This window comes from Gobio gobio (assembly GCF_949357685.1).
Source record: "Gobio gobio genome assembly, chromosome: 24".
In the NCBI taxonomy this organism is placed as follows: domain Eukaryota; kingdom Metazoa; phylum Chordata; class Actinopteri; order Cypriniformes; family Gobionidae; genus Gobio; species Gobio gobio.
Window position 1 is genome coordinate 38,756,681 of NC_137120.1, and position 20,833 is coordinate 38,777,513.

The 20,833-nt window shown below is 38.5% G+C and overlaps 1 protein-coding gene across 1 annotated transcript in view; it reads left to right on the forward strand.

Annotated features, from left to right (window-relative positions):
- mfsd6a (major facilitator superfamily domain containing 6a) overlaps nucleotides 1-20,440 on the forward strand; it is a 34,281-nt gene extending 13,841 nt beyond the window's left edge. Inside the window, exons 3-8 of the mRNA XM_079807738.1 lie at nucleotides 978-1,573; nucleotides 6,798-6,895; nucleotides 11,579-11,740; nucleotides 11,825-11,923; nucleotides 15,502-15,782; nucleotides 20,054-20,440. Coding sequence (XP_079663864.1) covers nucleotides 978-1,573; nucleotides 6,798-6,895; nucleotides 11,579-11,740; nucleotides 11,825-11,923; nucleotides 15,502-15,782; nucleotides 20,054-20,233 — 1,416 coding nt within the window. The 3' untranslated portion in view covers nucleotides 20,234-20,440. The remainder of the gene's footprint in view (nucleotides 1-977; nucleotides 1,574-6,797; nucleotides 6,896-11,578; nucleotides 11,741-11,824; nucleotides 11,924-15,501; nucleotides 15,783-20,053) is intronic.
- Nucleotides 20,441-20,833: the final 393 nt, after the last annotated feature.

Genomic DNA, 20,833 nt, shown 5'->3' on the forward strand with positions numbered 1-20,833 from the left:
CGATGAATAAGGGTCCTATCTAGCGAAACGATCAGTTTCTACGAGAAACCAAGCAGTATTTAAGTTATTATTTTACCTCTTATCAGACGAACGTGATCATCTCTGAGCTCCACCATAACTTCTGCAAAGTGAGGTCAAAATACGAGCGTGGTCATAGATGTATACATAGATGCCTCATTAGCGCTCGCACGGATCAATAGAATGAGGCATCTACGATCGATATCTCTATGACCACGCTCTTATTAAAGTAATATTAATAAGATAAAAATTTTTATTATTAAAATAATAACATAAATACTGCTCTGTTTCTCGCAGAAACTGATCATTTCGCTAGATAAGACCCTTATTCATCATCTGATATTGTTTAAAGCCCTTTTGAAGCTGCACTGAAACTGTCATTTGGACCTTGAACCGTTTGGAGCCCATTGAAGTCCATTATTTGGAGAAAAACCCTGGAATGTTTTCATCAAAAACCTTAATTTCTTTTCGACTGCAGAAAGAAAGACATGGACATCTTGGATGACATGGGGGTGAGTAAATTATCAGCAAAAGTTTATTTAAAAGTGAACTAATCCTTTAACCCATCCAAGTTACTACACACACATTAGGAGTAGTGAACACACACACACACACACACACTGCAAACCAACACACCCAGAGCAGTGGGCAGCCATTTTACTGTGGTGCCCAGGGGACTGCGGGTTTGGTGCCTTGCTCAATGGCACCTCAGTCATTTCCTGCCAGTATTGAGAATCGAACCCGACATAGGAACGTAAGAGTTAACCCTGGGAACATTCATTATGTGCCGTATACATTTGGGAAATTTAGTATCCTGGGAATGTAGGGATTACATTGCTGTTGAGCTCTCAAATCAGCGGAAGCATGGTTCTGAGAGAGGTTTTTGGCACCAGCTCCAGCCCCATTTTGGTGGAAAAGATGTATTTATGTCTAAAACAGGCGTATTTGGTTTCTTGTAGGTGACGCTGCAGTACTTGGGTCCGCACCGGGACCGCTACGGTCTCCAGCGAATGTGGGGATCTCTAGGCTGGGGAATCGCCATGCTCTGCGTCGGCATCTGGATCGACCACACTAGCACCAACCTTGTCATTGGGGACATGGAATGCGTCATGGAAAATTACAAGAGCTACCAGATGGCCTTCATCGTGTTCGGAGTATTAATGGCAGTCGCTCTGATCGTTGCCACTCAGTTTAAGTTTAATGTTCATCTCCAAGACAACAGTGAAGAAAACGAGATTGGCAACCAGCACGCCCAAAACACCCAACATAGAGCTGGGACAAATAACTCTGAGACCCCAACAATTGTCCAAGCCGAGGAGTTCCACTTTTGGGACTTGATGCGACTGCTGTGCGGCGTACAGTACGGCACTGTGTTATTCGTGGCCTGGTTCATGGGCTTCGGCTATGGGTTTGTTTTTACTTTCCTTTACTGGCATTTACAGGACCTGACAGGAACTACTACGCTGTTTGGTGTTTGCTCTGTCCTAAGTCACGTGTCGGAGCTTGCTGCCTATTTCACCAGCCATAAATTCATTGAACTGGTGGGACACATCAGGTGAGGTTCCTGTGATTCTTTGCCATCTTTGAACCAAATCCAGATTCAAAACTGAATTGGTCATTCTAATTCTGTCCAGCTATATTTCAGTTTTGATCAGTTCTTCAATTGACATCAAATATCTTTTACAGTAATACACTTTCCATATGGTTCAAAGGTCTAACCATAAAATATTAAAGGAACATACCGACTTTTTGGGACTTTAGCTTATTCACTGTCCATACAGGCCATTCTCATCTCCATGCCATAACTCTGTCTGACGCACCCACTGCTAGCCTAGCTTAGCACAAAGACTGGAGGTGAATGGCTCCAGCTAGCCTACTGCTCAATAAGTGACAAAAAAATGCCAACATTTTCCTATTTACATGTTGTGATGTGTATAGTTATATCGTGTACTAAGGCAGACAGAAAATGAGATGTTGTGATTTTCTAGGCCGATATGGCAGGAACTATACTCTCATTCCTGCGTAATAATCAAGAGCTGTGATGGTGGGTTCACACTGGCCGTGATTCGCGCGAGTGATTTACATGTTAAGTCAATGCAGAGACGAGAAATGGCATTCTGCGGCGCGATTCGCGCGAATGAGGCGGAGCGAATTGTGCGTTTTGAACGAAACGCTCAAGTTGAAAAATCTGAACTTTGGCGGATATTTCGCGCCGCGTTAACTAATCAGGAGCTTGCTCTAGTAGTGACAACAATGAGGAGAAAATCTGTATATTAATATCTGGTTCAGACAATATGATTATCACTGTGATAACATTAAATGACATAAAACACAACACAGTCTCTTTTTGTTAAATGCAAGTTTTTATGTATGATCAATAATACAAAAGTATTTACTTGTAAAAGGTATAATAAGCTACACATGAAATAAAGCAAACAATTCAGTCAAACATTCAAAGTCAGTGCTAGTAGGCTAACGTTACAACTGCAACGTACAGTTATAGCTTAAAAATATAAAGTAATGAAACTTCTCTTTGCCTTCAGCCTAAACGATTTGCCAGGGAACAAATTATAGATCCATGAGACCAAAGATCGGCCGTTACAAGACGAATTATAGCTCGAGACACCACAGAGACATCAGAGCCAGCGGCAGAAGGACTGGCCGAGGAAAGGTTGCCCTCGCCGGGGTTAATGAGCGCCGCTGATCCACTGGAGCTCACTACTCCGAAAACACCAGATAAAATGTTCAAATAGGCACTCTTTATATAAATAAACCACAGATTTGAGCTTTAAACAACTACATTATCGACTGAAAAAGTCTTAAAACTACGTTTTGTCACACATTAACAGTAGTATTTTAGCAAAAAAGACGTGTAAACACAGCCCATGTCAGCCATTTCTCAACGAGACGAGCCGCTGGCAGAAGCTCCGCCCATGACGCGAATTCGCGTCTGTTGTGCAATGAATTTCACGCGCGATTGAAGCGAGTAAACTCAAAATGTTCAAGCGTCCACATTCGCGCGAATCGCATCCGGTGTGAACGCCACATGAGCCGTCCAATGAGTGCAGCGCCGCAATGATATTACACAGTGCCTGAAAATAGGCTAACTTCCGTCAACATAACCAACGTGACAACTAGGGCTGTAATCAACCGAAGAAAATCTTGGTCGACTGAAGTCCTGAAATTTTCGCTAAAAATCGACAAAAAAATTACTTTAGGAAAAAAAAAAAAACTTGGTGGCGTTGTTGTCTGCCTAAATGGATTATAAATAAACATAAAAAAACTAGTAGGCTATTTGCAGTATATTAAATAGTTTTTGACCTGATAATTTTGCACTGAAATGAGTCTGACACACGAGTCTTTCGGCTCTGACAGCGTTGCATCACGTGCACCATCATAGCCTATGATTTCCGAAAATATAGTACTATGTTGTCAACTAGTGATATCATCACAAGACCTTTTTGAGGAATATGCAACATAATTTAGACAATTGTTTTTGTCATATGTATTATAATAGCTGACAGACACCGCTCAGCTTCACGGCTGAGACACGAATAGACTATTAACTTAAAGCTTTTACTCGTAAACACAAAAGGCACGTCCACTTTAATAAAAAAGGAATATTTATTAAACAAGCCTGATCAAGAGCAGAAAAAAACGCTCTCACAATTAAATAAATAATATACAGCAAACTAGCCTTCTTCAATCTGTCTCTCTTCTCCAGTGGGTTGGGCTAATCCAAAAGAAGTGAAAACAAGAGGGGTGTTCTGAAGACAGACTGTTACCTGTGAAACAGGGGTGCTCTGAAAACACCCCCATTAGCAATTAGTGCTCTCCACCTGATGAAATGAACGCGGCGCGGCAAAACTGATGAAATGAACGCGGCAAAACTAATGAAATGAACGCTGCAAAAAATCGACCAATCAAAATTTTGGTCGAGCCAGAATGTATCAACTAATAAATCGACTAATCGACTGGGAGATTACAGCCCTAGTGACAACCTGCTTGCACAGGGAGCGTGCTGGGGACTATTTTGTCACTTATTGAGCAGTAGGCTAGCTGGAGCCATTTACCTCCAGTCTTTGTGCTAAGCTAGGCTAGCGGTGGGTGCGTTAGACAGAGTTATGGCACTGAGATGAGAGTGGTATGTATGGACTTATCTAACTCTGAGGGATACGGTGAATAAGCTAAAGTCCCAAAAAGTTGGCTTGTTCCTTTAAGCACCAAAATTAAGTTATCTTATAAAATTCTAAGTTTTCAAAAATATATGCTAGCATTGCCAGTATCTTTCAATGATAAACTAATCTTTACTGTTTTGTGTGGCTGCTAGACGGTTGTTCACTGGCCCATATCAAAAGAGCCCACCCCGGGGTGCACCGGTTGACCGGCCGGTTTTCTTTGTATTTTTCTGTCAATTTATCCGGAAGTGCGCCCGCGTGCACATACGCCTATATTGCAATCATTCGCGAACATGTCACTTGTGTGTTACAAACGGAAACTGGAGAACTGAGGGAAGAGACGAGATACGCTGAAGGGAATGAGGAGCCGCTTTCCTGCGCGAGCTGAAGTTGCGCGAGCTGAAGTTGCGCGAGCTGAAGTTGCGCGAGCTGAAGTTGCGCGAGCTGAAGTTGCGCGATCTGAAGTTGCGCGATCTTACCTCTCCGCACCTGCACAAGTGTAGATGGTGAGCGTTTGTTCAGCTCAGCTTCTCACATGTTGGATCGGATGAGAACGAAACAGACTAACTTGTGACAAAGCCGAAATACTTCTTTTTGTAGCCTAAAGAAGAACATGCTGCACTTTAGAAATGAAATACTATCAGTTCAGTAGCCTATAGGATGATCAGTTTTATTTAACCTTAAAATTACATCACCTTAGCACCTGCTGTAGCATCTTAGTTTTTTTCGTTGCACTAAACATTATTTGATTTAACATTTTGGAACAATTATATACTTTGGTTTTATTTAATTTCACTGGTAAAGACTTTTTTTCTTTACACTGAATTTAAAAAAACAAATGCTGATTTAAGTAACATCTTTGTTTGGATTGCAGAATATGCAGTTGTTGCCTTTAATGTCACCTTTCAGCCTTTTCATTTCCAATTCAATTTCCCATTAATTTCAGATTGCGGACTTGTTTTCATTAGCCAAAAGCCAATTTAGCCTGTTAAATACCAAATAAACATATTGTTCATATTGCTCACTTTCATTCTTTTATTGTGTAAAAAAAGAAAGAAAAAAATCGGAAATCGGTATCGGAATCAGCCAGTTTTCTTGAAAAAATCGGTATCGGGATCGGTCATGTAAAATCATGATCGGTGCATCACTATTCGAAACACCCCAAAGTTCCTGGGTAAAGTTCCTGGGGGAAAACAATCCAACCGTTTCCAATGACTTTGTATTGCGTGAAGCGGTCGCCTTGCCATTTTTGACTTATAACAAAAAACAGAACAATGTCTAAAAGCTGATGTGTGACAAAGTGTACAGCAAACAAGCTAAAAAACACAGAACAAAAAACCCAGAAGTTTTTATAAGCTTGTTGACCCAGAAAAACAAGCGTTTAAGGACACAAAAGTGGATACAGGCAATTGAGAGAGAGTGCCACATGTTATATTACACTGAGAACTACGCCCACTAGAGGCGAACATAATCAGAGACAGGAAATATAATATATAAAACTGACTTTTGGATATTTGACTTAACATGTTTAATGCACATGTAGAGTGTCAGGATCCCAAAATGTACCCATTCTTCCAGCTGATGCTTCACGTCTCATTTCCTGTATCCCCTTTTGTCTCCTTAAACGCTCGTTTTTTTGGGGTGGGGTCGACACCTTATAAAAACTTCTGTGTTTTTTAGCTTGTTTGCTGTACACCCGGTCACACATCAGCTTTTAGACATTGTTTTTTTTTTGTTATAAGTCATAAATGACAAGGAGCCCGCTTCACGCAATACAAAGTCAATGGAGAGGGTTGGATTGTGGGCGTGGCCTAAATGTGCTCTGTCTCTATTGGGCATTGCACTTGCTCCCATTCATAAGTAATCAGAGTGCACTGTCAGTTAGGAAAATACTTTGGATGGTTTCTATTTAGTCAGGCGCCACGCAGAACACTTGACGTCACATATCTACCTTCTGAATCAAACCATCATAGGTTAGTCCGGGTAACCTAAACCATCTCACTGGATCTTGACCTTGAATCAGCGAGCCTTCGTGGCGACTCTAGGTTTGCACTGGGATCAGTGAGGCATTGTTTGGTTAAAAGGCCTGGTTCAAGAACACAAAACCTTTTCTGTTAGCCCCTCAAAGAGGGAACCATTCCTGCTCTTTTGGTGTTTAACTAGTTAAGAAACCATATGACTGAATGATTGACAGCTAAATATGTATCTCACCGTTGAAAAGTTCAGGTGATACAACTTCTTGTAAAAGGCAGTTAAAGATCTAAGGAATTTCCTGTTCGACATTTGTGTATTTTATAGACTCTCCTTTAAAAGGTGACCATAAAGAAGATTTGTGATATGACTGTGCTGTTAAAACTAAACTAGGCTCTTGTTTCAACACACAGAGGAAGATAATGAGTCCTCATTTGCATGCATAGAGAAAATGAAACGGACCATCAAAATGTTTTGTATATGCAATTCATTTGATTTGAAACTCAACAATTCAATTCTATGCAGTCTTATTTTCATGGGGTGCGGTTTTCTTTCATTTAAATATCTTTTTCTGTAAATTCTCGGGGCCACAATTTTTATGAATTGTGTATTGTGTTTCTTCTTCGTCAGAGTTTTGTACATCGGCCTGGCCTGCAACACGGCACGCTACCTCTACATCTCGTATCTGGAGAACGCCTGGACTGTGCTGCCCATGGAAGTGCTACAAGGTATGAACAACCAGTCATCAAACTCTCAATCCTAGGGAAAAGCAGATGCAATAATCATAAAAAATGTGTTTTAAACCATCAAATTTAGTCATAAAAGTAAAGAGAAATGTGCAGAACACAATAAGGCCAGAGTTCAGTTTAGGAGAAGAAGAAAAGTGGGTTTGACGTTGTCAGTTCCAACGCCCTTTCCTGTGGCAAAACGATGCATTACTGAGTGAAGACATAGGAATGAAGCCCTGGATCAAGTCTGTTTACATTCAACACTGACATTGTCTTGCCTGTTCAAAGAAACGTCAGTACTGTTACAGACGTACTATCTGCCTTCTCTTTCTTTGTACCTTGAAGTCCAAACTATACGTTTTTTTTTAATGTCATGACTCATGAGACAGATTTGTGTGTTTGCACACATACATTTAAAGGTTTAAAGTACAATCAAGGTTCATTATTAGTTCACGAGGGCTGCAACAAACGATTATTTTAATAACGATTAATCTAACGATTATTAGACCGATTAATCGACTAATCATCGATTATTGTCATTTACATCACCGACAATTTTGAACGATTATTCAGCTTTTTCAATTAGTTAAAACATTGAGTTGTACGTATTCTAACTATAATATATAAAAAAGAAAATCACTTCAGCTTTTGAAATGGTTGTTTTAATGAACTTTCAGCCACGTTCTCAGAACTCAAATCACACACAAATAAGCATTGTTTAAATATTCTGTTCTCTTTCAATTGAAAAAATAAATAATAATAAACAAAAATTAGCTGCATTACAGACAACAACAAAAAAATAGATGTTTGAATGTAAACATCTCTTGGCAGCTTAATTTGTAAAACAATAATAGGCCCACTGCTTTTCTTAGAACTGAAACAGAAAAAGAGGACATTTACTTCAGGACACAAAGAATGGTAAAAAAATATTAATCTGCAAATGACATTGCAGACAAAATGACATAATATTAATATCTTGCATGACAATTGAGCTGACAGATTCTCATTCACCTTTTAATTGACAATATGAAAAAGTAACTGACATGATATTCTTCCTAACATCGCCTTTTGTAAGTCTTCATGCATATGGAACAAAATACAGGCAAGTGATGAGACTATAATACCCAATAGTGTTATAATAATAAAAACAGTCCTGACTCCAAGCTCGATCAAACTTTATTCTATGCTAAATAAATCATCACATTACTGTAATTATATTATTATTGTTAATATTATTACAATTATTAGTAGTATTGCATTCTCTAATAAAGAGATTTACCGCTAGTTAGTTAGTTAGTTGTTTCCTGTTTAAGTCCTCCAACATGCACGTTGTGCTCCCGTGAAAAGTTTGGCCTTGCACGTCTCAATCAGCTCTAGTTCACTGATCAGGACACGAGTCAATGGGCTGATCCCTGATCAGTGTCCTGACTACTGAACTAGAGCTGATTGAGACGCAGCCTTAGTTTGAAGTTTTGTGAAACTTTCCCACATCTTGCTAGTTCAGATTTGTTTGCACTCCGTCATTCGCGCTGTTTTCTTCTACCGCAACATTTGTAAGGGCTGCATTACACAATGGTCAAATCGCGATATTGCAGGCCCTTACATTAGGTCACATGAGACCAAACGACTACTCGACAACTAAGATATTTGTCGACAATGTCAACCTAATCGTTTCAGCCCTATTTCTCACCCCAATTTCATCCAAGATGTTCATGTCTTTCTTTCTACAGTCGGAAAGAAATTACGTTTTTTGAGGAAAACATTCCAGGATTTTTCTCCACATAATGGGCTTCAATGGCAACCAAAATGTTGAAGGTCCAAATCAATGCAGTTTCTAAGGAAGGGCTTCAGAGGCTCTGCACGATCCCAGACGAGGAATAGGGTCTGATCTAGCCAAACCATCGGACATTTATTTACAAAAAATATATATATATATCGTCGCTGCCCGATGAAACTCACGTATGTCGAAAACGGTTACTTTTCAGGAAGTGAAAAAAACACTGTATTTCAAAAGCAGTTGAATGTAGCGTTGTCATACTTGGTACGGCATCTTTACATGTAACAATATTCTTGCCAGTGTAATGATATAATCCACATTTGACCAAAATTGAGTTTAAATGGACATACGTGCATATTTTACAGTAACGGTGGTCGATACGCGTTCTTCCGATCATTAATTAGAATGGCCAAGTCGCGTTTCATATTGACAGAGGAATACGCTCAGTTTATTAAATAGCCTACGTCTTAGTTTATTAAATACGCTTAGTTTATGTAATATTAATTATACATTTATTAAATGTCTCTTGCAAACTATGAAGGGACAATGAATCAATACACTGACATGGTAATGCTAGACAGATACTTTGTTTGTATAGTCCTACCGTAATTTTGTCACTCCTAGACGTACGACTGGCGTCAGGGGGGAAACGTTTACCTCGATGAAGGAAAGTCATTGTCTCACCAGGCTATGTTTATTTGGCAATGTATTGCAGAAAAGAAAGTGAAAAGGAAGAAGCAACTTCACGAGACCGGCGAGATGCTTCCACAGGGCGGGAGATACGCGGCGTGATTGACAGCTTTGACACCAAATGGATATACGTGAAAATCAGATGACATGATTTCACAACTTTTCATTGGCCATTTAGATATGTGAAGCATACTGTATACGGAAATGAACCTGGACATTCAATCCGTCGAAAAATCTCTGCAAAATGGACATGCGTGGTTTTCATCGGACAGCGACGATATATATTTTTTAACCTAAATTGCTCATCTTGCGCTGCTCTGAGGCGCGACACGGATTGCGTAAACATGTCGGAAAGGTCACGCTAGACGTAGGCGGAAGTACCGCCCCCGTGTTTATCCCAGAATATTTTATTCTATATTCTGAAGGTTTTAAATGAGGGGTTTGTTCATATATAATTTGCCTGATTGTAGCATTTTATTCCTAAAAACAAGTTTTTTCTGGCTGTTATTGACAGTATTTTCTGATTTATGGCATGATAAAAAGAGATATCCCAAATCCCTTCTGTAAAACTTTTTGAATCTCAACAAAATGAATCAAGAATTTTGAACCTGGCTTTATCCAATGATTAAATGTATGCAAATGTATGTATATAAAATTAGATAATGCTTCATTTGCATTTTTATACATAATTATTTAAAAACACCTGTAGTATATAAATGTTTGCAATGTATTCAATTAACTAGGGAATCTATTAGTTACATTTTTCCCCTGTTCATCTGGGGTGTCTTGCCTTTTTTTTTCATATCAGCAGAATTTTTCATATGTATTGATACCATAGACTGTAAAAGAAATATGGCCGTAGTGTCCGTGACGTCACCCATAGGATTCTGAAGAGCCCTTAATTATGCAGGACTTTAAGGCTTTATATAATGTAAACGAATGAGTTATAAATAAATTCACCCCCTCACAGTCGTCATGAAGGGCAAAATTAGCCGTATAGACCAAAACCACAATGTCCCAGACTGTAAACATGTGTTCTTCTGCTGTAAAGTTGGCCATTTTAACATGAGCTCAATGAGATTCTGCTCCTTCTGGAGTCTGCCTCTAGTGGCCAGTCCATGAACTGCAGTTTAACTCACTTCCGTATCGGCTTCAAGAGAAACTGCGGGAGGAGCCGCTTGATTAATACATATTTTTTTTATTCATTATTTGTATTTATTTGTTTGTTTTAGACACTTAAAGGACAACTCCGGTGAAAAATGAACCTAGGGGTAATGAACACATGGTTACCGAGTAGATCGTTCTCTGGGATGCGTTTTCATGAAAATCGAATGTAAAGAGTTTTATCTCTAAAAACAGATTAGCTTATAACGCTAGTATATGGGGCAGAGAATAAGTCAAATTAAATCGCTAGTTAATACCACTAACAAGGCTTAAAATAGCCTCACACTAACACTGGAGCATAATGAGGGTCCCTACATGCAAACCGAAGCATTGAGAACTTTGTAAGTGTACAAACAGTTTAATAAGAAGATACTTTATAAAGACAGAACATTACGTGTATGCAGACAGGAGCCATCTTGGAAAACAGTCTTGACGAGTCGAGCCACGAACGCTGTGCTAAGAGATGAACTGTGAGTTGGAATCTCATATGGTCCGTTGTTTCCGGAAGAAAGCACTGAACGCAACAGAGAAAATAAATAAATAAAAATATTTTTTTTTTAAACTGAACGCAACAGAGACTAGTGCTTCCAAAGGACACACACTAAAGAGATGGCGGATTATTCAACCGTGGCTCGACTCGTCCAGACTGTTTTCCAAGATGGCTCCTGTCTGTATACGCGTAATGTTCTGTCTTTATAAAGTATCTTCTTATTAAACTGTTTGTACACTTACAAAGTTCTCACTGCTTCGGTTTGCATGTAGGGACCCTCATTATGCTCCCGTGTTAGTGTGAGGCTATTTTGAGTCTTGTTAGTGGTATTAACTAGCCATTTAATTTGACTTATTCTATGCCCCATATACTAGCGTTATAAGCTAATCTGTTTTTAGAGATAAAACTCTTTACATTCGATTTTCATGAAAACGCATCCCAGAGAACGATCTACTCGGTAACCATGTGTTAATTAACCCTAGGTTCATTTTTCACCGGAGTTGTCCTTTAAGCTTTATATTATGTTGTATAACTTCTGTTAACGCATTGTGTACCTGCGCAGGAATAACGCATGCGTCCGTTTGGGCGGCGTGTATCTCGTATTTGAGCGCGGCCGTACCTCCAGCGCTTCGGACGTCAGCTCAGGGCATCCTGCAGGGTCTCCACCTCGGCCTGGGCAGGGGCTGCGGGGCGATGGTCGGCGGGATATTCGTCAACTACTTTGGTATGGACATTGACGATTGTTTTTGTCTTTTTTTGACATTGCGAATGCCGTGTGTGTATAAATAGATGTTGTCGTGTTTTTCAGGCGCTGCTGAAACGTTCAGAGGAATAGGAATGATCTCGCTTGTAATTTTGCTGCTCTTTTCATTAACTATGTGCATCACTGGCCAGAACGAGAAAAAAGGTGAGGAACACAATCTCATGCGTTGTTTATTGTTGTAAAGTAACAGCTGCAGAACAACGAAAAAATTTTGTTGAATTTGTTGGGGAGAAACTATAAGTATTAACACTATTAAAGGGTTAGTTCACCCAAAAATGAAAATTCTGTCATTAATTCCTCACCCTCATGTCGTTCGACACCCGTCAGACCTCCGTTCATCTTCAGAACACAAATGAAGATATTTTAGTGTAAAGCTGATGCTGAGAAAGGCTTCAGATAGGCCTCCATTGGCATTCAGTACATTCACACTTCCAAGACCCATAAAAGGCACTTAAAACATCGTTACAAAGTTCATCTCACCACAGTGACTCTACAATAATTGTACAATGCGACGAGAATAGTTTTTGTGCACAAAAAAAAATCAAAATAACACCTTTATCCAATTTGTTCTTGTCTTCCGTGTGTCTCCACGACGCATGCGTGAGAATATGACACAGATCCGGCGTTCGGGAATCCATGAAATACACACTTTAACCCCATTTTGAGCACTACGGCGAGACCTAAAGCACGATCAATGTAGAATTCAACAGCTTAGATACGCGCGTCTTCCTCTGCTCGTAAACAAATCGCTTCTGGGTCATTTGTCCGAACGCCGGATCTGCTCATATTCTCACGCATGCGTCGTGGAGACACACACGGAAGACAAGAACAAGTTGGATAAACTTGTTATTTTGATTTTTTTTTTAGCACAAAAACTGTCGTCGCATCGTAAAATTATTGTAGAGTCACTGTGGTGAGATGGACTTTGTAACGACGTTTTAAGCGCCTTTTATGGGTCTTGTGAGTGTAAATGTACTGAATGCCAATGGAGGCCTATCTGAAGCCTTTCTCAGCATCAGCTTTACACTAAAATATCTTCATTTGTGTTCTGAAGATGAACGGAGGTCTGACGGGTGTCGAACGACATGAGGGTGAGGAATTAATGACAGAATTTTCATTTTTGGGTGAACTAACCCTTTAACTTAAAGGGATAGTTCACCCAAAAAAATTACCCCATGGTTTACTCGCCCTCAAGCAGTGTTGGGGAAAGTTACTTTGAAAAGTAATGCATTACAATATTGCGTTACTCCCTTAAAAAGTAACTAATTGAGTTACTTAGTTACTTTTTAAGAAAAGTAATGCGTTACGTTACTTTTGCGTTACTTTTTCTCACCTGGGCTGGGCTAGTTTTGTTTTTTTATAACAAAAAAGTTATATTTTTGTAAAGACTTCTTCATACCAAAATTTAAATAATAAGCCCCAGGCTGAGGTAAAAATGCAGATTCCCGCATGAACAGTAGAGGGCGCAGCTCTGGATAATGGGAGAATAGGACGCAGGAGAAAACATTTTTACCAATAAAAACAAAAAATCTAGTAATTTTCATCATCAAAGGTCAGCAGCAAGACATTGGTAAATTAAATATAAAGGTAGATTATGCATAAAAATAGTTGTTTTATTTAACATTTAATTATCTTTTTAATTATCTGTTTGCATAGTACTCTGGTTTTGCATTTGACTGATTTTATTCATTTTGAGGAGTACAGAATCTTTATTGTGCAAGTGAGATAAATAAATGCTCACATTTAGTCTAGAACTACAATAACCCTCATGTTCACACACACGCCTCTGCACTTATTATTCTCAACATGAGGACAGGAGAGCTGTCAGTCAACTTAATGTGAAAAAGTAACTCAGATATTTTGTTGTAAATTTGAAAAGTAATGCGTTACTTTACTAGTTACTTAGAAAAAGTAATATTATTACGTAACTCAAGTTACTTGTAATTAGGGTTGGGCATCGAGAACCGGTTCCAACTTGGAACCGTTTAAAAAATAACGATGCCATTGGAATCGTTTAGAAATTTTGTTTTTGATTTCCGATCATCGGTTCCAAACGCGCAAGTTTTCGGAAGTGCTTGCCGCGCCCGTTTGTTCTGTTGCAGCCATGGAGCACGGTAAGCGGCGCTCAAAAGTGTGGCTTTATTTCACTTAAAAAAAAAAGCCTGGGTCGGCACAGTGCAACACATATAACAAACTTATTTCTTGCACGGGAGGATGCACTACAAATATGTGGTGTATAAATTAACGAGTGTAGCGTGTTTGAAATGCTGCGCAGGTCTGTCCTCCTCGGGCAACCCTGCGCTAACCAACGTTATTAACGGGATAGTTCACCCTGAAATGAAAATAAAGCCTTCTTTTACTTACCCTGATGTTGTCCCAGTGCCCTATGTCCTATGACATTTAAAATACTGTTCCTGCACGCGCTCCTTCCTATTATGGCAGTGAATGGCGATCAGCTAAAACATTACAAAAAATAAACAAATGTATCACGCAACGATACAGGGAGACGCGCGCCATATGGAAAGTGTTCAGGGGGCACACTGTAAGGTTTTGCGAGAAAGAAACCGTATTATTCAGTCAAAACACTGAGCTCGGCCGTTACTCTGAGCGCGCTCCTCTGTGTGCACTATGAGGCGCTCATGCCTACTATAATAACTCGCACTGTTGTCATTGCACCCAGGATAAGCACACACACACACACACACACACACACATGCACCACTTTGAGAAATCAAGCTCAATAGAAAAAAACGCGATTCTCGTCTTTTCTATAACGTATATGATAAGAAATAATACTAATAATATAACCTCCTTAAGTGAATATTGTGTACCGGTTGTCATGACAATATTGCGGCTTGGAGTGCGCACACACAGGAACACGCGCATTTGAACAACAGCTGGGTGAGTAAAAGATGGCTTTATTTTCATTTCAGGGTGAACTAACATTATCCCACCTCGTCATAATCAGGTAAGTGATTGTAGTGTAATAACAAAGCCCTCGACCAAATTGCGAATTGTGGTGAACAACAACGTTACTGAAATTATTTTTCCCCCTCGTAGATAAATGTAGCTATACGCAAATTGCCCACGCTAGTAGCAGTCCTAATATGACTGCTGTTAATGCTATTGTTAAACCGGGACTCGGTGTGAAACTCCATTCACCTTTGCAGCAAAGCAAGTGAAAATGCCAGCGGAGAAAGTCCCAAAACTAAAACTCATTATTGAATCAAAATACAATTTTCCTCTGAGAAAAATGTCTGTGACATGTTGTGACTCCACCCCTCAAAGAATCGGAATCGAGAATCGAAAAGAACCGTAATCGAAACTAGGAATCGGAATCAGAATCGTTCAAATCAAAACGATGCCCAACCCTACTTGTAATGCGTGACCCCCAACACTGCCCTCAAATCATCCTAGGTGTATATGCCTCTTCCAGACGAACACAATCTGAGTTATATTAAAAAATGTCCTGGCTAATCCATGTTTTATAATGGCAGCCCAAAATTTGAAGCCCAAAAATGTACATCCACCCATTATAAAAGTGCTCCACACAGCTCCGGGGGGTTATAAAGGCCTTCTGAAGTGAATCGATGGGTTTGTGTAACCTAATTTTTTAAAGTATTTTCAATCACAGTTGAATAAAATGTAGAATATGTAACCATAAGTTGTTAAATAAAAAAATAAAAAATTCTAAATTGTGTACATTTCCCCCCCCCCCGCAGAGGAGATGCTAGCTGAGAACATTCCTATCCCATTCAGTCCTGTTCCCATAGCGACCATCGACCTGGTTCAGCACACAACAGACGTGGTGGCACCAGCTCGACCTGAGCCCAAACTTCCAGCCCGGAAAACGAGGCACCAGGAAGAACAGGAGGATCTGAATAAGCCTGCTTGGGTTCCCTCCGGGTTGCCGATGGTTTCCGTCGTTCTACTCTTTTACCAAATCAGAGAGATGGTCGTCATGACAAAGACACACCCCATCGTTGAGGTCCAGCCCCTTCAGGTAGCACAGAGGATCATGGGAAATTATGATAATGAATATGAATCTAAATGTTTTCAAAATGGTATGTTGTATGTTGAGTGTTTTCTCTCTTTTTTTTATGCATTCTTTGGCAGAAAGGTGAGAACGCATATATTTAGTTGAAAATTATTAAATATTTTATGTATTTTTTTAAAAGTTAGTTAAGTTAGAGTCTGTTCTGCTCACCAAGGCTGCATTTTTTTCAATCAAAAATACAGTAAAAACAGTATTATTATGAAACATTACAATTTAAAATTAACTGGTTTCTGTTGTAATATATATTAAAATGTAATTTATTCCTGTGATCAAAGCTGAATTTTCAGCATCATTACTCCAGTCTTCAGTGTCACATGACCCTTCAGAAATCATTCAAATATGATGATTTGATGCTCAAGAAACATAACATAAAAAACATAAAAAGAAACATAAAAAACATGAAATCTTAAAGGGGCCGTAGACCTGGGGTCCGTTCTTCGTACCTCACATAATACATCTGAGATGATTTAACAAATCCCAGATCTTCTAATCCTGATAACTGGGACCGGTTGCATTAAGACTAGTCTTACAAGTTAGAAATAATGTTTTTTCTTCAAGACATAATTTTTTAAAATCAGTTACAAAACATAGACTGGCCTAATTTGAAACAAAAGTAAGACTGAATGCCATTTGCCTAACTGCTAGTGGCTCATACTAGATCTTAAGACACTGTCTTAACATAATGGCTTAGTTTATGCAACTGGCCCCAGATCTCTGGCTAATTTGGTTCTTCAAACGAATTTGCGGATTGGATTAAGTTATCTGAGATTACTGCTTGTTCTTGTGTTCACATCGATACTCGAAACCATGATTAGCAATGCAGCGATTGGCTGGCGTCAACACAACGTAATGACATCATATAATTAAAAACGCTGCCTGGCAAAAAACTTAACTAATTACACACACAAAAAAAAACATGAATTTCTGGACCTTTTATAAGGAAACAGCCAAACGACCAAACCAACATAAAAGTTATAATAGATAAATGAAATGTGCTTTTTTTTTTTTTATTCCTTATTTTTATATTATTTATATTCACGATTTTATAGTATTTGTACACCCTTTACATTTTTATTTCAATGTTGTAATTAGCAATTAATTAAATTTTTTTATTCAATTTGAAGCAGATTTGTTACGTGCCGCATCAAGCCATCCCATAATATCTGTCACCACTCAAATTAATGCACGGCTTAGAGTAACTGTACGACGTGTGTAGGACTCCAATAAAGTAATTTTACACAAATAAATGTCTATAGTATTATACACAACATTATAATATTATTTTCAAATGCATTTTTATATTATTGTTATTATTTAAAATGATTATTATTGCCCCTGGTTCAGTAAGGAACTCTTGTAATAAAGTAGCAGTGGTTGGGGCAAATTTTAAGTATCAACGCCCCCTTAAAAAGATGCAATCTAATCCTGTTTACATAAAATAAGCCGCTCCTGAGCAGGTTTAATCTTACAGAGCTGTTGCGTTGAAGAACCAAACAATCCAAGATCACGCCAAATCCAGCTAACGGAGTTAGCGACGTACGAAGAACAGACCCCTGGGTAAATGCTAACTTTAGCCTGATAGCACTGAAAGCATATGATCCCTCCCTCCTCAAATCTTTAATGTCACTTTTGATCAATTTAATGCATCTTTGCTAAATAAAAGTATTAAAAAAAACTGAGCCCAAATTTGAACTGAAGTCTTGTCTGATGCAACTTAAATTATGAAGTATAAAATACAAAGTAGGGTAACGCATTTTTTTTGCTTATCGTTTTTTTACTTAGGAAAAAAATCAAGTTCAGTGTGACTAAACAACAACATTTGTAAATATTTTATCCTGCACCAAAACCAAAAATACTTTTGGATGGTTTTTCACAGCGAAATTGTCCACATTTGTGTTATTTCATCATCATAATTCAGCATTACAATAGTTAAAGCACTCTTTTTATTGTCTCTGGGGAAAAATGGATCAGTACACATGCAAATAAGCAACATTTAAGTATAAATTGGATTTCTTCTACAAACTATTTACACAAACTTTCATTATTGGGAAAAAAAAGTTTAGTTAGCTGAACTAATAGCATCTGTACAATGAAAAATCAACCTATAAAATAATCGCATTATGCTATTTGGTAAAATTCTGCGATGATGCCCTTTAGTTTTAACAGAACACGCCGACTTTTTGGGACTTTATCTTATTCACCGTATCCCCCAGAGTTAGATAAGTCCACACACACCATTCTCATCTCAGTGTGTGCCATAACTCTGTCTGACGCACCCACCGCTAGCCTAGCTTAGCACAAAGACTGGAGGTGAATGGCTCCAGCTAGCCTAGCTTAGCACAAAGACTGGAGGTGAATGGCTCCAGCTAGCCTAGCTTAGCACAAAGACTGGAGGTGAATGGCTCCAGCTAGCCTACTGCTCAAGAAGTGACAAAATAAACTATAAATAAAATAACAGCTAGATTAGTCGACTAGCCGGAAATAAGCGCTAGATTAGTCGACTAAGCGAAAAATAATAGCTGGATTAGTTGACTAATCGGGAAAATAAGCGCTAGATTAGCAACTAACCGGAAAATAAGCGCTAGATTAGCAGCTAACGAAAAAAATTTGCTAGATTAGTTGACTAATTGGGAAAATAAGCACTAGATTAGCAACTAACCAAAAAATAAGCGCTAGATTAGTCGATTAAGCGCTAGATTAGCCGACTAATCGTGGGGGAAAAATAACAGCTAGATTAGCTGACTAACCGGAAAAATAATCGCTAGATTAGTCGACTAACCGGAAACATAATTGCTAGATTAGTCGACTAAGTGGAAAAATAATCGCTAGATTAGTCGACTAAACGGAAACATAATTGCTAGATTAGTTGACTAACCGGAAAAATAATCGTTAGATTAGTCGACTAATCCAGGAAAAATAATTATTAGATTAGTCGACTAAGCGGAAAATAATTGCTAGATTAGTCGACTAAGCGGAAAATAATTGCTAGATTAGTCAACTAATCCAGAAAAAAATTATTATTAGATTAGTCGACGGGGGGGGGGGGGGGGGGGGTAGTTGAGATTAGCAACTAACCTAAAAATAAGCGCTAGATTAGCAGCTAACGAAAAATAATCGCTAGATTAGTTGACTAATCGGGAAAATAAGCACTAGATTAGCAACTAACCAAAAAATAAGCGCTAGATTAGTCGACTAAGCGAAAATAAGCGCTAGATTAGCCGACTAATCGTGGGGGAAAAATAACAGCTAGATTAGCTGACTAACGGGAAAAATAATCGCTAGATTAGGCGACTAAGCGGAAACATAATTGCTAGATTAGTCGACTAAGTGGAAAAATAATCGCTAGATTAGTCGACTAAGCGGAAACATAATTGCTAGATTAGTCGACTAAGTGGAAAAATAATCGCTAGATTAGTCGACTAAACGGAAACATAATTGCTAGATTAGTTGACTGAGCGGAAAAATTATTGCTAGATTAGTCGACTAACCGGAAAAATAATTGCTAGATTAGTCGACTAACCGGAAAAATAATTGTTAGATAAGTCGACTAATCCAGAAAAAAATAATTATTAGATTAGTCGACCAAGCGGAAAATAATTGCTAGATTAGTCGACTAAGCGGAAAATAATTGCTAGATTAGTCGACTAATCCAGAAAAAAAGAATTATTAGATTAGTCGACAGAAAAAATAATCGTTAGTTGCAGCTCTTGTGTGTATGGACTTATCTAACTCTGGGGGATACGGTGAATAAGCTAAAGTCCCAAAAAGTCAGCGTGTTCCTTTAAGTTATGCATGTTTTCTTGTTTTTGAGCAGACTTTTTATTTAGGGCTGTCAAAAGATTAATCGTGATTAATCCAAAATAAAAGTTTGTGTTTACATAATATATGTGTGTGTACTCTGTTAATTATTATTAATATATAAATACACACACATTCATGTATATATTTAAGAAATATTTGCATGTATATACATTTATATAATCTATATAAATATAAATGTTTTATATATAAAAATAATATTTTTTCTTAAATATATACATGCTTGTGTGTGTATTTATATATAAATAATAATGAACAGAGTACACACACACATATATTATGTAAACACAAACTTTTATTTTGGATGCGATTAATCGCGATTAATCTTTTGCCAGCCCTATTTTTATTGTGTCATCAGAAGTGAATCAGCGTCATTAAATGTGTGTTTCTCTTACTAGGACACAGATGAGGTCCCCTCAGACTCCAGAGAAGACGACCAATCACCTCCAGTCTTTAGCGATGTGTTGCGGCAGGAAAGTTTTCCCAGCATACACCAGTCCCAGGAGGACCCCGGGCCCCCAGGGGCCACTGCACAGCTGGAATTCCCACCACAGTCTGTATTACAACCAAACAGCTGATGCCACAAACTGACTCAGTGACCTGTGGGTATTTTATCACACTGACTTCAATTGGTTTTCTTTCTGAAGAGTTTTTAAAAAAAACTACTTGGGGAACTACACGGAAGATGAATGTACTTTGCTGTATAAGTGCCTTTGTATGATTTTTAACTTATTTCCAGGTGTTTTGCACAAGCTTTAAATAAAGCCTGGCAGGTGTTAAACTGTAACGTGTGCCTGTTTTGACTTTCTTCCACAGGTAGAGGGCAGCAGTGCCTGGGCATTTATGAGGCTTATGATAACTGTGTATACTAACACTATAAGTATAAGTGAACTTGTGCAGATGAAATATCATCACGTCATTACTGCATCATTGCATTGTTGTAAATAACACATTTGCTTTCACCTGCGGCTTGTAATGTAGGCGTAAAAGAGTTGGAGAAATTTTTGCGAGGGGATTTTATTGTGTTTTTATTTTTGCACGTGTTGCCCTCATCATTAAAGACACCAGCATTAGATCATCATCTCACTTGACCCGGGGCCTGTACCATGATGCTAGATTAACTAACTCAGGGTTACAGGATTAGTTTCAGGTTGGCAAAACCAAACCGATCTATTCAG